This window comes from Denticeps clupeoides, chromosome 12, assembly GCF_900700375.1.
Source record: "Denticeps clupeoides chromosome 12, fDenClu1.1, whole genome shotgun sequence".
Lineage (NCBI taxonomy): Eukaryota > Metazoa > Chordata > Actinopteri > Clupeiformes > Denticipitidae > Denticeps > Denticeps clupeoides.
Window position 1 is genome coordinate 2,427,293 of NC_041718.1, and position 16,604 is coordinate 2,443,896.

The window sequence follows — 16,604 nt, forward strand, 5'->3', positions numbered from 1 at the left end:
CCGGAAGGTTCGGCCTTGGTTCTTGTGTGCAGGTTGCTGGAGGGCCAGTGCCACAGCCATGCCAGACGCCATCAGGGGGCCAGCCAGCGGGTCCGTGTCCTGTGGTGCCAGGGAATACCACCAGTGGCAGTACCAGAGCCCTGTGGTTGCCCCTGCCAACGGTGATGGAGCTGGGTCGCAACAGAGCACCAACCTTTACGGGGGGTGCTTTTAAAGAATGCTTTTCAAGCATGCAGTATGCTACTCTAACTCAATCAGCATGACAGAATGATCTCCAGACTTGTGGTCATCAACACTCTCACTTGTGTTATCAAAAGAAACCCTTTTGATAACACACAGAACACACAGCAGCGGTCACCAGCAACTTCACTTCCTCATCAGATAAAAGAAGGCTGGGGTGTCCACCTCTGTGTCCACCAGCTTTAACAGGTGCGCTGTGGAGTCCATCCTCATGGGGAGTGTTGCGTCTCGGTACAATAGGACAATAAAGCTCTGCAGAGGGTGGTGAAAACAGCTCAGAGGATCGCAGGCACACCACTCCCAGCAATGACGGACATTTACACCACGCACTGTCTCAGGAAAACTAAGAGCATCCCGAAAAACCCAAACCGCCCTGCACTGTCCCTTTTTACTTTCCTGCCATCAGGCAAGAGACTCGGGACAATTCACACCCGCACAACACGATTCAGGAACAGTTTCTACCCCAGTGCCATCGGGCTTCACACAGTAACCGTGGTTCTCTCTCTATGTGCAACACATCTATTCTTCACACAGTGTGTAAAACTGGAACACGTATACTGCGTTGTCACCTTACTCTTTACTGCATGCAACTTACTTCACGTTATGCACTGACACTTTACATTATTCACATTCACATTGTGCAACTTAGCCTGTGACTATTATTTATTGCTGCTGCACCACTTTGTCTTCTATGTCTTCTGTGTATCATGTCCTATGTTCTGTCTGCGAGGGAGGGTTTTCAAGTAAGAATTTCATTGTGCTCTGTACGCCGTACTTTGCACATATGACAATTTGCAATTCATCTGATCTCTGAACATTCTGGAGTAATAATAAATACGGAAGCAGCAAAAATTGGGGAAAAAAACAGTATTTGTGTCATTCTCAAAACTTTTAGGCAACTTTTGTAAGAAAGCTAACATGTTACTGCCTCAGTAAGGTGCTGTTACCCGAGGCCAGGCTGTAGTCAGTAGCGGCTAAATTTGGGGCACGAGGGATCGGGTTCCTTCAGCAGGCACATACGATCCTGTCCTAGTTATAGGACCCCCTCTCTCTCCCTGACATGCAGTCAGTCTCTCACATGCGCTCTGAGAGAGAAATCTCTCACTCTCCGATCATCACGCTCTTCCTTGTTCAGCCTGCCGGAGCCCCCCGGCCACGTTTTTGCGCGCAGTCCTCTGCTGTCTCTCTCTTCACCTGAGTCCATCCTGGTGTCTCCTCTGCAGCAGACAGTGTCTGTGTAGCCCAGTGTCTCCTCGTTCGCTCTCTCCAGGAGAGCTTTGCATTTAGCTGGTTACGGGACAAGCGGTGACAGGAAGCACACTGAAGCTGAACAACCATGTTTCTGGTCCTGGTGGTGACTGCGGAGCTGAAGGAATTCATGGCCAAGGCGAGGAGCGGCGGTGTCCGACTCATCCAGGTGCTGATCCGGGACGGTGAGTGATCAACAGGCTCCTGGGACCTCAGGAAGGGATGGGGGCTGACAGGCCTCAATGGCTGGTAACACCGTGAAAGACATCAGGAAATCTGCATTAAACTGTAATTACACTGTGAAAGTATGATGTACATATGATGTACATATCCTATTTCAATGGATAAATAGCAAATAAGTTTTTAATTTAGCCTTTTCAGAAGGTTTATCAAAATCTGGAACTGGACATTAGTTATGGCAACTTAACATGTCAGCATGAAATTTGCTTTAAAATGTGCTTTAGTAAATGAGTCATTAGCAATTTGAGTCCTGCTGGTATCTTTATTGAACATCAGATGTTTTATTGTCATGTAGGACATACAAAAGCCACGTGACGTTTGAATGGTTCTGCACATAAACAGATTTCCTAACCTGCCGTCCATTGTGAAACAGCTGGTGTTTCTTCATCATATGACTCACAAGTCTGTTGGTACATCATGGTGGCATGAGTGTGGGTTCATTTGTGTGTTTGTGCAGTGCTTGATGTCGACTGAAATGTGATGCTTCCATCGGGTGACATGACCCCATTACAGAGTAAATTCAGGCATTAGGCTCGTCATCCCGCCTGGAGGGTTGACCTCATACCGGCTCAGCACGAGCCCAGCTCTCCATACTACCCCACCGCTCAAAACACAATGTGTTCACCATGGAACGTTTCATTAGAGGTCTGGTACTAATCGCATACCCCTTCATTTTCCAAAGATATTAAACGACATGAAACAAATCCACGTTATTACATTTCAGGTAAACCTGTAGGCCCTTGTCTTTCTCAGCGTCTTTCAAGGCAACACGCCATTTTATTGGCCAAAGTTGTCTCAACTATGTTTGGCTGATGTACTTTTCTTAGACTCTCACTTGGAAGTGTTTCCAGACAGTTTCTCAAACCATCTCTTACTTGTCTGGAGCTGTCTGGACTTATTTGGAAGGGGTAGCAAGTGTCACTGACTGTAGCACTTTGATTGGCTGGACACGATGTCACATGCTTGTCTGTAGTCTGATTGGTCGTCACCGGACATGACCGCAGGTCTGTAGTCAGGCATCCTGAGCGGCAGACTGTTCTTTGTAAACAATGACGCGGGTCGGGTTTCCGAGCATGACGCAGTGGTATCAGTTCCCAGAGATCCCAGAATTCCAAGCTGAGGGGCGTAATTGAGAAAATTTGCACTTCGTGTATCGTTTTTGTTTGTGTATGTGTGTGTGTTTTGTGACGGAGCGCGTGAGAATGACTGATGGAAACTATGTGTCTGTGCTGATAGCTGGAATGTTCTGGAAGCTCAGAATAGCAACTGCTGCAAAAGATGTTGAAGAACCCCCCCTCCAAGGGCATTAGGACTTGCGTGTGTGTTTGTGTGTTTGATGGGCAGTCGTTTGGACACCGTGAGTTTCTTCAAAGTCATAGCTGCCACCTTTAAAAATAAATGACCTTGTCCTTTCTTCTGCAAAATCAGAGTTCCTGTCGTCCCTCCAGCTCTCACTGGTGCTACGGCTTGGGACAGGGTTATTCAGGGTCACTTCATTAGCGCATGATCGCATATCCTCACGCTTGTGATACTGTCCAGGCCTACCGTGACCCTTAACCCCAAGCGGTATTGATGTTGTTCCTGGAGGGACATCAGATCCTCGTCAGATTCGTCCATCAAACGCGAGAGCGGCATGTGAGCACAGTAGACCCCAGTCTAGCACAAACAGCAGCTCCAGATGTCTGGAGTGAACATCAGGCCTGACGTGTGTTGTATGAAGACGTCCATTCGCACGCCTGTTCATAGCAGGCTTAAGATATATGTTTACATTTACAATTATGGCATTTATCAGATGACATTTATCCAGAGCGACTTACAATCAGTAGTTACAGGGACAGTCCCCCCCTGGAGTAACTTAGGGTTAAGTGTCTTGCTCAGGGACACAATGGTAGTAAGTGGGATTTGAACCTGGGTCTTCTGGTTCATAGGCAAAGTGTGTTACCCGCTAGGCTACTACCACCCTGTATGTAAACAGTATGGTTATTTCGAGACTAAGATTTCATTTCTGAGCGGTAGACAGACAGCAGAAGTAAAAAAGTAGGAGATAATTGACATCTATAGATGGGACAGGACAGAGGGATGTTCTGATGAATAGTTAATGGGTGCTCAGTCACAGACAGGGATGTTATTTAAGCTGAGCGTTGACAGAGAGATGGGGAGAGAAAGACGAGGAGGATGCAGGGCAAAGGATTAAGAGGTGAAAGATGAGCGATTTTAACGACACACTAATAAAAGAGCGTAGGAACATAATTGTTTTTTGCACGTGCGTGTGTGTGTGTGTGTGTGTGTGTGTGTGTGTGTGTGTGTGTGGAATGATCTCTGCAGTGTAGAGAAGGGATTTGAGTCGCTAAGGGTCACACGGTGGCGGGTGGTTTGTCAGGTTTCCTCTTGCCGCATGCACATTAGGTTAATTGGTGACTCTGAATTGTCAGTAGGTGTGTGTGTGTGTGTGTGTGTGTGTGTGTGTGTGTGTGCCTTGCAGTGACCCCCAGTCTCCGTTCGCTTATCTCTTGGATCCACTAGCATGAGTGGAAGTGGATAGATGTGTAAGATAGTAATAATTTCATGATAGATGCCCATGACGTGACAAATGTGACAGATCTGAACTTGAGAAAACTGGAGGGGAAAAATGCATCTTCATCCCTGTGGGTTCTGGTAAGAATCACCACAATGCAGGTGAGCTTCTGAATGTGGATGGGGTTTTGTTTTTGGGTGTGAGGAGACCCTGGTCTGTGATTTTCCTGCACTATATGGCTGTGTGACATGAGATGTCCTGTGATCTTCAGAGCAGCTGGTGCTGGGGGCGTACAGAGAATCGTCCCAGACCTGGGACCGGGACTATGACCATTACCTGCTGCCGCTGCTGAACGACCAAGAGCCCTGCTACATCATGTACCGCCTCGACTCCCAGAGCGCCCAGGGCTTTGAATGGATCTTCATCTCATGGTCGCCAGATCAATCTGCGGTAGGTGTGACCCATTATGCTGGATCAATTGTGTAATAATCAATTTTCAATTAGGTCGAATCTCTACCAGTAAATCCTAACACATAGCTTCTAAAACCAGAGGTTTGTGTAAAAATTGTCAGGTATACCAAAGCATGAGTGAAAAAAAATCTTTTATATATTTTCTTTTTTTGGTCTTTCATGCAGGTCAGGCTAAAGATGCTTTATGCTGCCACTCGTGCTACAGTAAAGAAGGAGTTTGGAGGTGGACACATTAAGGATGAAATATTTGGCACCGTGCTGGTACAGATATTTGAAAGCTAATTTCTGTAATGCACTTCTTAATGCTTTTTAATGGCTCTGTGAATGTCCCGGTTCTTGTGGACTTTGCTGACCTTGGGTTCTCGCAGGAGGACATCAGCCTGCAAGGCTACCAGAGATATGTGTCTTCCTGCTCTGGTCCTGCTCCCCTCACGGCTGCAGAACAGGAGCTGCAGCGGATTAAAATCACAGAGGTCAGACAGGGACCACTCCCCACCCCAGTCATTCATTCATTCATTCATTCAGCCAGTGTGTGTGTGTGTGTGTGTGTGTGTGTGTGTGTGTGTGAACATTTCTCACCACTGACATTTTTCGCCCTGCCTTCCCAGGGAAAAGTAAAGCAGGTACGTTAACTGGCCGCACCTTCGATCTCACGCAAGCTCCTGCGTTCAGCTAGATGCCAGAAACTGAGCCTGCTGCATAAGAGCTTGTGTTTTTGCTGAAAATACATGGACACGCTTTACCTCAGCATCAAATGTCATGGGATTTGTTATCATCTGGTTCAGACAGAATATAGCAGAAGTGAACGAGACAAAACAAAATATGCTTTTAAAATATCCCAGTTTTCCGATTCTAGGTGACTCTGTAACACACTGCATGCGTGTCCATGTGTAGAAGTTGATAGGACCCTTTGCCTGTCCCATGCTTACATCTCTGTTAGGACACTTTTACTTAGAATGATCAGACAATATAAATGCAAAACAATAAAATGTATAATACAATGGAAACATGGCAGGTTGTAATTGTTTATTTCACCAGCCTAATAATCTATGGTTGAAATTCAATTCAAATTCAAGGCACCATTCCAGGGAGTGCAGAATTATTAGGCAAGTTGTATTTTTGAGGAATAACTTTATTATTGAACAACCACCATGTTCTCAATTAACCCAAAAAAAAAAAAATCAAAGCTGAATGTTTTTGGAAGTAGTTTTTAGTTTGTTTTTATTTTTAGCTATTTTAGGGGGATATCTGTGTGTGCAGGTGACTATTACTGTGCATAATTATTAGGCAACTTAACAAAAAACTAATTTATACCCATTTCAATTATTTATTTTTACCAGTGAAACCAATATAACATCTCCACATTCACAAATATACATTTCTGACATTCAAAAACAAATCAGCGACCAATATAGCCATCTTTCTTTGCAAGGACACTCAAAAGACTGCCATCCATGGATTCTGTCAGTGTTTTGATCTGTTCACCATCAACATTGCGTGCAGCAGCAACCACAGCCTCCCAGACACTGTTCAGAGAGGTGTAATGTTTTCCCTCCTTGTAAATCTCACATTTGATGATGAACAAGGAGGCCATGTCATTCGTTTTTCTTCTTTTATACCCTTTCTTGCCAGCCACGCTGTGGAGTACTTGGACGCGTGTGATGGAGCATTGTCCTGCATGAAAATCATGTTTTTCTTGAAGGATGCAGACTTCTTCCTGTACCACTGCTTGAAGGTGCCTTCCAGAAACTGGCAGTAGGACTGGGAGTTGAGCTTGACTCCATCCTCAACCCGAAAAGGCCCCACAAGCTCATCTTTGATGATACCAGCCCAAACCAGTACTCCACCTCCACCTTGCTGGCGTCTGAGTCGGACTGGAGCTCTCTGGCCTTTACCAATCCAGCCACAGGCCCATCCATCTGGCCCATCAAGACTCACTCTCATTTCATCAGTCCATAAAACCTTAGAAAAATCAGAGATATTTCTTGGCCCAGTCTTGACGTTTCAGCTTGTGTGTGTTCAGTGGTGGTCGTCTTTCAGCCTTTCTTACCTTGGCCATGTCTCTGAGTATTGCACACCTTGTGCTTTTGGGCACTCCAGTGATGTTGCAGCTCTGAAATATGGCCAAACTGGTGGCAAGTGGCATCTTGGCAGCTGCACGCTTGACTTTTCTCAGTTCATGGGCAGTTATTTTGCGCCTTGGTTTTTCCACACGCTTCTTGCGACCCTGTTGACTATTTTGAATGAAATGCTTGATTGTTTGATGATCACGCTTCAGAAGCTTTGCAATTTTAAGAGTGCTGCATCACTCTGCAAGATATCTCACTATTTTTTACTTTTCTGAGCCTGTCAAGTCCTTCTTTTGACCCATTTTGCCAAAGGAAAGAAAGTTGCCTAATAATTATGCACACCTGATATAGGGTGTTGATGTCATTAGACCACACCCCTTCTCATTACAGAGATGCACATCACCTAATATGCTTAATTGGTAGTAGGCTTTCGAGCCTATACAGCTTGGAGTAAGACAACATGCATGAAGAGGATGATGTGGACAAAATACTCATTTGCCAAATAATTCTGCACTCCCTGTATTTAAAACATCAAGTTAGAGTGTATGTATGTGTGTGTGTGTGTGTGTGGACAAATGTGTCTTTGTAGTCTCCATTCTCAGAATGCATAAACTGAATGTGCATGTGTGTACATACACATCTGTGTTTCCTCAGCTCTTTGTGTACACATGTTTTTTAAACTGAGTGTGACCTTTCTGCTGCATGCATGTCCCCACCTGCTGATGTGTGCATGTCCCCGGTTCACACTTTGCATTGGTCCCCTGCTGCAGGTGAAGGCTGAGATGAGTGTGGAGAGTAAACCTCAGTCAGTGCAGGGCCTAGCCTTCCCTCTGCAGCAGGCAGCCAAGCGAGCCCTGCAGCAGCTCTCAGAGAGACACATCAACTACATACAGCTGGTGAGACACGTACTTTCAAATGTCAAAAGTTTCTATCGCATATAGTCTTGTGTGAGCAATTTGTGCAAATGAACGAATATAATATCATATTTGCTTCAACATGAAGGAAGGTGTGTTCCCTGGATCCCTTTAAACCAGCAAAAGTTGTGTTATGAATTGAATTCAACTGGTTCTTGAATCGGTGACAAAATAAAATTCCCCACCACTAGATGGTGTTACCGCATAACAGAGCACTTTTTTAGGCCTCAAACCTCCAGAAGATGTGTACACATGTAAAACAGTGCCTCTGTGCTTCATACGCACAGAAACGATAATCATTACACAGCAACATACAAAGGAACTCTCTTTTTAAAAACATTTTATCCCCAATCAAGAATTTCCCATTCAATAAAACTTTGCCAAATATCAAGCGACCGTGCTTTTATTGTAAGATTATGTATGGCTGCAGAGATTGGACACTGAGAAAGAGACAATCGAGCTTGTCCACACCAACGCCACGGAGACGCGTGACCTTCCTCGCCGAATCCCCACGGATACGCCCCGCTACCACTTCTTCCTCTTCAAGCACTCATACAAAGGCGACTACATCGAGTCTGTGGGTGGGTGTGATCATTTAATTTAATAATAGTTATTTACCATTTGACTGTAAGCAATTTTCACTCTTTTTTTTTTTACTTTTTTTCTTCAGTTTTCATTTATTCCATGCCGGGCTACAGCTGCAGTATTAAGGAGCGGATGCTGTACTCCAGCTGCAAGAGTCGACTCCTGGAGGAGGTGGAGAGAGATTACCACCTAGAGGTTGCCAAAAAGGTCTGTTATAATTCACTTCTAATATATATATATATACAGGGAGTGCAGAATTATTAGGCAAGTTGTATTTTTGAGGAATAACTTTATTATTGAACAACAACCATGTTCTCAATGAACCCAAAAAACTCATTAATATCAAAGCTGAATGTTTTTGGAAGTAGTTTTTAGTTTGCTTTTATTTTTAGCTATTTTAGGGGGATATCTGTGTGTGCAGGTGACTATTACTGTGCATAATTATTAGGCAACTTAACAAAAAACAAATATATACCCATTTCAATTATTTATTTTTACCAGTGAAACCAATATAACATCTCCACATTCACAAATATACATTTCTGACATTCAAAAACAAAACAAAAACAAATCAGCGACCAATATAGCCACCTTTCTTTGCAAGGACACTCAAAAGCCTGCCATCCATGGATTCTGTCAGTGTTTTGATCTGTTCACCATCAACGTTGCGTGCAGCAGCAACCACAGCCTCCCAGACACTGTTCAGAGAGGTGTACTGTTTTCCCTCCTTGTATATCTCACATTTGATGATGGACCACAGGTTCTCAATGGGGTTGAGATCAGGTGAACAAGGAGGCCATGTCATTAGTTTTTCTTCTTTTATACCCTTTCTTGCCAGCCACGCTGTGGAGTACTTGGACGCATGTGATGGAACATTGTCCTGCATGAAAAGCATGTTTTTCTTGAAGGATGCAGACTTCTTCCTGTACCACTGCTTGAAGAAGGTGTCTTCCAGAAACTGGCAGTAGGACTGGGAGTTGAGCTTGACTCCATCCTCAACCCGAAAAGGCCCCACAAGCTCATCTTTGATGATACCAGCCCAAACCAGTACTCCACCTCCACAGAAAAATCAGTCTTGAGATATTTCTTGGCCCAGTCTTGATGTTTCAGCTTGTGTGTCTTGTTCAGTGGTGGTCGTCTTTCAGCCTTTCTTACCTTGGCCATGTCTCTGAGTATTGCACACTTTGTGCTTTTGGGAAATCCAGTGATGTTGCAGCTCTGAAATATGGCCAAACTGGTGGCAAGTGGCATCTTGGCAGCTGCACGCTTGACTTTTCTCAGTTCATGGGCAGTTATTTTGCGCCTTGGTTTTTCCACACGCTTCTTGCGACCCTGTTGACTATTTTGAATGAAATGCTTGATTGTTCGGTGATCACGCTTCAGAAGCTTTGCAATTTTAAGAGTGCTGCATTCCTCTGCAAGATATCTCACTATATTTTACTTTTCTGAGCCTATCAAGTCCTTCTTTTGACCCATTTTGCCAAAGGAAAGGAAGTTGCCTAATAATTATGCACACCTGATATAGGGTGTTGATGTCATTAGACCACACCCCTTCTCATTACAGAGATGCACATCACCTAATATGCTTAATTGGTAGTAGGCTTTCGAGCCTATACAGCTTGGAGTAAGACAACATGCATGAAGAGGATGATGTGGACAAAATACTCATTTGCCTAATAATTCTGCACTCCCTATATATATATATATATATATATATATATATATATATATATATATATATATATATATATATATATATATATATATATATATATATATATATATATATATATATATATATATATATATATATATATATATATATATATATATATATATATATTATGGGATTTTATATAGCTAATTGTGTCCCGTAACATTTTTAAGGTGCAAAAATATATTTATAGTTGCAACATCACAATATTGATGTAATAAGGGAGAAAAAGAAAGTTATGATGTGTTAAAAGTTGTGTGTAGTTGTTGAAGTTGTGTTACTGTAGCCATGGAGAGGTCTGAACATCTTGTCAATAATGTTTAAAGAAGCAATTATTTGCACTATGCAATTTACCGTACGTATTGGAATGCTGCTTTTTTTCCAGGAAGAAAATGAGTGTATTGCCCCAAATATAAGTCAACCCCGCAACTAACATCTGAACAATGTGCTCGTAAAAAATGTCATATTTTCCGCCATCTACTCGGAGCGGCTTTTTTGCCTAGACGTGAGTGTATGGTGAATACAGTCAGGGTCCTAGTGAACCAAATGAGGGATTTCAATGATAAGAGCATCTGCCGAATACTGTAAATGTAAAGAGGAAGTCTTCCTCTGTCCAGATGGAAATCGACAGCGGTGATGAACTGACAGAGGAGTTTCTGTACGAGGAGGTTCACCCAAAGCAGCACGCTCACAAGCAGGCCTTCGCCAAACCCCGCGGCCCAGCCGGCAAGAGGGGCAACAAGCGCCTCATCCGAGGTGGAGGAGGAGAGAATGGCGAGAACAGCTAGGGAGCAGTGCGAGGAGGAACAGCCGCCTCTGGCCACATCGCTGGCTTGCGTCTGCACCATCAACGCTCCCCTACCTGAAGCCTGGTGGAGACGGTTCCACTGTGGCAACAAAGGAGGAGAGAGGAAGAAATTATTCCTCCAGATATTTATAATGTTGTTTTTACTCTTGCTTCTGTTCACGTTTTTTTTTTTTTGGTGCATTTTTGTGCTTTTTTTTTTTTTTCCAGTCTACAACATTTACAGAAATGTTGAATTCCTGAGTTAAACACCTTTCACGAATTCACATCCACAAAACATATCCGTAACAATCTTGTAATGCTTTTTCTCAAACTGAAGGAGTTCAATGAATTGCTGTGCATAGCTTACACACACACACACACACACACACACACACTTACAGACAGAAGCATACAGACCAAGTGACTGACTTGCGTGGCATAAGATGAAACACCGAGCAATGCAGCCGGGATTTGGGGGAGAGGACATATTAGAAACGGAGGGAGACACAGAAGGGCATTAGTTCCCGTGTTTTATTCACGTTTTAATGTTGTGCTGTGGAGAGAGCTGTGCTGTTTCTTTTACCGTAGACCTATCGGAGTGCACTGGTATCTCAGGTTTAACTCCTCCTTTTTTGGAATCTTACTCATGTTGTCAACCTGTAACGGATAACAAGACAAAGACTTCCCAAAATAAAATCTTCCGTCTTTGTGCTGTGTGAATGCCCTTTAAATATACATTTTTATTTAACATCTTGCTGTGGATGAATAAAAGTTCGAATATTTTTAGTTATTAATGAACAATGAACCAAACATGTATATTTTTTAATAACACCACCATGTTGTGTTATTTTATTTGGTCATTTAAGGGCAACACATAAACATAACTAAACAGGATAATACTAGTTTGGATTAACTGAATTGACTACCGTGTTAACCATCTGGTAGAAATTCCCCAATATTGTAGATTATATTGCTGTAGGAATCTCTGCATAGCTGCGTCGTTTGAATTCGGCAGAAGTTCCGGATAGTTCCAGGTTCGCTTCTACAAATCTGTTTACTCTTCCCTGTTGTTGGGTGTCCCCTTCACAGTCTTGTTAACTCTTGAGCTCAATTCTGGGAATGTGGTGTTTACTTGAAGAGACTTGAATAATACAATGTGCATTTGTAAAATGTAAAAAAAAAAAGTAGGTCATGTAATGTTTTCTTTGGAAGCTATAGCAGATCTGCTTTCCACAAACTACAGTATCTTCATTAAAAAGATGGATAAAACTGATGGATATCATTACAATAATATTATGAACTGAGAAAAAAAATTCAACACTGTGAATCCATTCTGAATGCACATTCTTTCCAAAAATGTAGAAGAATGAATCTTACTGATCAGGTAAACAGTTCTGATTTACTAATGTCATGGTACATGGTCCCAAAAACAGCCTGCCCACGAGACCTCCTATGCATTAACTTCTGTCCCCTTTTGATTGATAGCTGATCAATATTTTTTAAATATGCCATATAATCTACTGGGATCCCTCAGAACAATGTTCTACACGAGAGATGGAACACACGATTAACTATTTGGAGAAAAGCATAGAAATTTTAGCAAGTTTTATAGTGTCTGCATAAACTTCTGCATCACCCATGTTCCCCATGACACTTCACACAGCTGGTCCCCAGATGCTTTTAGCACTAGATTGAGGAACATCAGCACCCCCTGATATTACCGCTCACTGGCCACTTTATCTTGTACCAGGTTGGACCCCCTTTTGTTCTCAGAACTGCCTCAGTTTGACAAGGTGGCCTAACACAGCCCAAAAATGGATAACGGCTGAACAAGGACAACACCAGCAACTCCACACCACCATCTGAACGATGCCGCTTAAATCAAGACTTATCAGACCGGGCAACATTTGGGCTGGGTAAAGATCATAAAAGCTTTCATATTTTACATTTACAAGATGTCCACTTCTCTATGCTCTAAAATTAAACATGAATGTACACTCGTGTTTACCATTTACCACCAAAGACTGCCATATGAAACACTTAGAAAGGTTTGGCTAGAATGTGTGTGTTATACACAGAGGTGGAAAGTAACAAATTGCATTCACTCACGGTTTTTGTGAGTAATTTGTTTGGAAGTAGGTAATTTTACTTTTACTCAGGTACATTTTAACCCAAGTATTTTACTTCACTATGTTGAGGAAAAAAAAACATTAAAACATATTTCTCAGACTGCGGAGAGCAGCGCCTCACTGTGAAACAAGCGCTATGTCCTAGAGCCGATTACCAGCCAAAAAGAAAAGGCCTAGCCAGTCAAACCATAGCAACAGTGTATCTGGGAGAAAGTCAGTTCCTTTGACTACATGCTTGGTTTGTGCTTGGACATGAACTGTCAACTGTGGGACCTCATATAGACGGTGTGTGTCTTTCCAAATCAGGTCAAATCAACTGTTTTTTCCACTGGTGGACTCCAGTTAAACTGCAGAAACATCTCAAGGATCATCAGGCACTTTTGATCTCTGTGGTAAAGGCTGTGAATGCTTATATACATGAGCTTTCTCAGTTTTTTTATTTTTAATAAATCTGCTAAAACCTCATGTAAACTTTTTTTCACATTGTCATTATGGGGTGTTGTATATAGAATTCTGAGGGGGAAAAAATCATCCATTTTGGAATAAGGCTGTAACATAACAAAACGTGGAAAAAGTGATGCGCTGTGAATACTTTCCGGATGCACTGTATATGCTCTTTGCCTGTGTATTCCATACATTACACTGGCCAAACTGAACAAGAGCTTTGCAGTCTAATACTGTGGTATTCTGCTTTATTTCATTTCTTATATACGCAGGCAGTGTGCTCATTTGTAACTAAAGACAACCATACAGTTCAGAATTTGGTTCTTTTGTGGCCAACTGTGTGTCGTCTGAACACAGTTTGTACATAGTTATACCACCGAATAAAAAGAACTATACAAAAGTAACTTTTACTCAAAGTAAGTTTAAAATCATTTTTACTTTTACACAGGTAGATTTTTAGATGGGTACTTTTAATTTAACTCGAGTAGAATTTAAACCAAAGTAAAGAAACTTTTACTTAATTACATTTTTATCAGGATCCTCTAGTGCTCTGACTGGCCTGCTTTTTCATACTCAGAAAGTGTTACGTGGAACTTAAATCCTTTGCTCTAATTCCTGTAGTAACTTTCTATGGATGCTTTTTATAGTTATGAAATGCAGGTTCTGTCTTCATCTCGGCTGAAAGCGGGGATTCGTGCTCTGCTTCGGGCTGCTTGTTTGGTGTTAAAACGGAAAGAGCGTGAATCCGAGCAGCTTTTGTGCGTTTTCCGGAAATAGCCGAAGAGCGATGCCGAGTATTCCGCCAGCTCACCTGACACAAATAACCACAGGCCGGTTTCCGCGGAGAGTGGGCGGGGCCGCCGAGGAGCGGGCCTCTGATTGGCCGCCGACGTCCGGCTTTCCAGGAAAGTACTTGGAAAGGTCGCGGCGCGATGTCGACTCGGCTTGAGTCGTGGCGTGAGCGTGGAGTCGGGAACGAGTTCGTGAGACGTGCGCCGCTTTCCTGGACGACAGTGCGAATCGAGCATATCGTACGGAATCGCCGGGCGTGTGCGTGTGCGTGTGTCCGTGTCCCCCGGTACCCGGGCCTCGCCCCAGTGTCGTCACAGATTCGGAGAAAGCGCTTCTCGGAATTTTGGGCGACTTCACGAAGCCAAAGCCCCACAGTTCCAGACACAGCGACCGGGTGCCACGGCACGGGAGACCGGGACAGTCCGCGACAGAGACGGCCGCCACTTTAGCTCCGGCGTTCGTACGGAGACTTGACGCGTCCCTTTTCCACGCAGGATACGTCCCTTTTCCACACAATGATCCTTTGCGCTCAAGGGTAAGTTTTTTTTTAATTAATTTTTATTTAACGTATTTATTAATTCTGTATTTCCTGCAGCATTACTTCCAATACTCACTTGAAAGTACTGGTGATCACGTGACTTCATGTTTAATCATGTCTGTTTACACCATTGTCTTTAAAAAATAAAAATAAAAAATTAGTTAATTAAACTGAGTCATGGTATTAAAATAAACTCCCCATATTAAAGTTCTCACCAGTAATCTCTGGAAGTGGGTCTGGCGCGTAATGTAGATGCCAGAGCACTGGTTTCAACGTTTGGCCTTCATCGTCTCTCATTCCGAGAAGTAGAGATTTCAAATGTGTTCTAATCTCTAGTCCCAGGGCAATCCTTCCAGAAGCGCCGAGTCCGGGGGTCCCGCTGGGTCCCCCCCAGCTGTGGGACGCGTCGGCTGGACTGCGGGCTCTCATCAGCAACTTCTGCTACCTCGACATCTCAGGTAGGCGCGTTCTCATTTTAAAAATGGATATTAAATTGCTGGGGATAAGAGCGTCTGCCAAAAGCTGTAAATGTATTAAATGTGCCATAAATTCACTTGGTTTGCATTAGAAGATGAATGCTGGGGTCACTGATCGGATTTCATTCCCCATCCCCCCTCAGGTTGGTACTGGGGCGCCATCACAGCCAGTGAAGCCCATGGTGTGCTCCAGGACGTGCCAGATGGCACATTTCTGGTGCGGGACAGCAGCCATCCCCTGTACATGCTAACCCTGTCAGTGAGGACGCCGCGCGGCCCCACCAACGTGCGCATCGAGTACAGCTACGGCCGCTTCCGTCTAGATTCCACCACCCCGGCCCACCCCCGACTGCGGTCTTTCCCCGACATTCCCAGCCTGGTGCAGCACTACGTGGGCTCGGTCCCTGGGGGTGCGGAGAGTGGCGGAATTCCAGGGGGGGAGTCCGCCTCAAAACCAGAGAGCGGCAAAGCCAAGAAGCCCGTCCTGCCGCTGCCCGACCCCCAAGACAACGGCGTTCTGCTGAAGCTGAGGCAGCCGCTCCGCCGGGCCCAGGCGTTCCCCAGCCTCCAGCACCTCACGCGCCTCACCATCCACAGGCACACGAGCAGCACGTCCCTGCTGCCCCTCCCTCACCCGCTGCTGGACTTCCTGAAGGAGTACCCCTTCCAACTGTGACCGCTACCCACCACGTAGGAAACGCGCACGGAGAGGCGCCTCGACATTCGGGGTCTTCTCCACGGACACGGGCTTTTATTTATTTATTTATTTATTTAGGCCTAACCGGCGGGATTGAATACCGGTCCCCGAGCTGACCGCACTGGGGCCACCGGAGGACACGCAGCCAACATGTTACTGGGGGTGCACTCGATCACACACACACACACACACACACACACACACGGTTGGGTTTTTTTGTTTTTTTTCCATACCCCTCACAAAGTTAAATTGTTTCTACTTTTGCAGATTTTTTTTAGTTCTTTTTTTATTACTATCATGTGGACATTTGTAAATATTTATGGTAAATCATTTATTTTCTAATAAAATTTACAACGTGAATAACTGGAAGTCCTGCTACTTTTATGACATTATCATGACAACCAAAAAACGTGCATTTTCCGGTGTGTATGGACCAAAGTAGTGTAGTTTATTGAACTTTTTTTTTTTTTTTTTTAATAGATGGCATCAATTACAAGGGCAATACAAATATAGCATTGTGACTGGACATTCAGTTCCTTGGCGGATAAATTTAAATCCAACAGTAGCCATCATGCAGCAAAAATTATTTACATTTTTAATTTAGAAATGTAATACTTTTTTTTTTTTTTTGTGATGTGCTGGAAATGTGTGGGCACATGGGCCCTGGACACAGACCCTGGCAAAAATCTGGAATTTGCCAGTTTCCTCTGTCAAGGGTACAGGATTACAACAGCCAAAAAAAAAA

General features: G+C 43.7%; 2 protein-coding genes across 3 annotated transcripts; both read left to right on the forward strand.

The window, feature by feature from the left end:
- The first annotated feature begins 1,305 nt into the window (after positions 1-1,305).
- On the forward strand, positions 1,306-11,503 carry twf2 (twinfilin actin binding protein 2). 2 transcript variants are annotated; one of them, XM_028997414.1, is made up of 9 exons: positions 1,306-1,673; positions 4,515-4,693; positions 4,880-4,975; positions 5,083-5,187; positions 5,323-5,337; positions 7,554-7,679; positions 8,128-8,278; positions 8,368-8,489; positions 10,614-11,503. In XM_028997414.1, the coding sequence occupies exons 1-9, from the start codon at positions 1,577-1,579 to the stop codon at positions 10,782-10,784; spliced, it is 1,062 nt and encodes a 353-aa protein (XP_028853247.1). In that variant the 5' UTR covers positions 1,306-1,576; the 3' UTR covers positions 10,785-11,503. The 2 variants fall into 2 exon arrangements, with proteins under 2 accessions (XP_028853247.1, XP_028853249.1); XM_028997416.1 differs by lacking the exon at positions 5,323-5,337.
- Positions 11,504-14,236: 2,733 nt separating this feature from the next.
- cisha (cytokine inducible SH2-containing protein a) lies at positions 14,237-16,208 on the forward strand. The gene is made up of 3 exons (XM_028998547.1): positions 14,237-14,683; positions 15,023-15,144; positions 15,306-16,208. The coding sequence occupies exons 1-3, from the start codon at positions 14,664-14,666 to the stop codon at positions 15,836-15,838; spliced, it is 675 nt and encodes a 224-aa protein (XP_028854380.1). The 5' UTR covers positions 14,237-14,663; the 3' UTR covers positions 15,839-16,208.
- The last annotated feature ends 396 nt before the right edge of the window (positions 16,209-16,604 follow it).

Excerpts from the sequence above, each read along its gene's own strand:
- cisha (XM_028998547.1), top strand. The coding sequence starts at position 14,664 with ATGATCCTTTGCGCTCAAGG. Across the intron at positions 14,684-15,022 it reads ATGATCCTTTGCGCTCAAGG|TCCCAGGGCAATCCTTCCAG; the intron begins GTAAGTTTTTTT and ends TCTAATCTCTAG. Across the intron at positions 15,145-15,305 it reads CTGCTACCTCGACATCTCAG|GTTGGTACTGGGGCGCCATC; the intron begins GTAGGCGCGTTC and ends ATCCCCCCTCAG.
- twf2 (XM_028997414.1), top strand. The coding sequence starts at position 1,577 with ATGTTTCTGGTCCTGGTGGTGACTGCGGAGCTGAAGGAATTCATGGCC. Across the intron at positions 4,976-5,082 it reads AAATATTTGGCACCGTGCTG|GAGGACATCAGCCTGCAAGG; the intron begins GTACAGATATTT and ends GGGTTCTCGCAG. Across the intron at positions 8,490-10,613 it reads ACCTAGAGGTTGCCAAAAAG|ATGGAAATCGACAGCGGTGA; the intron begins GTCTGTTATAAT and ends TCCTCTGTCCAG.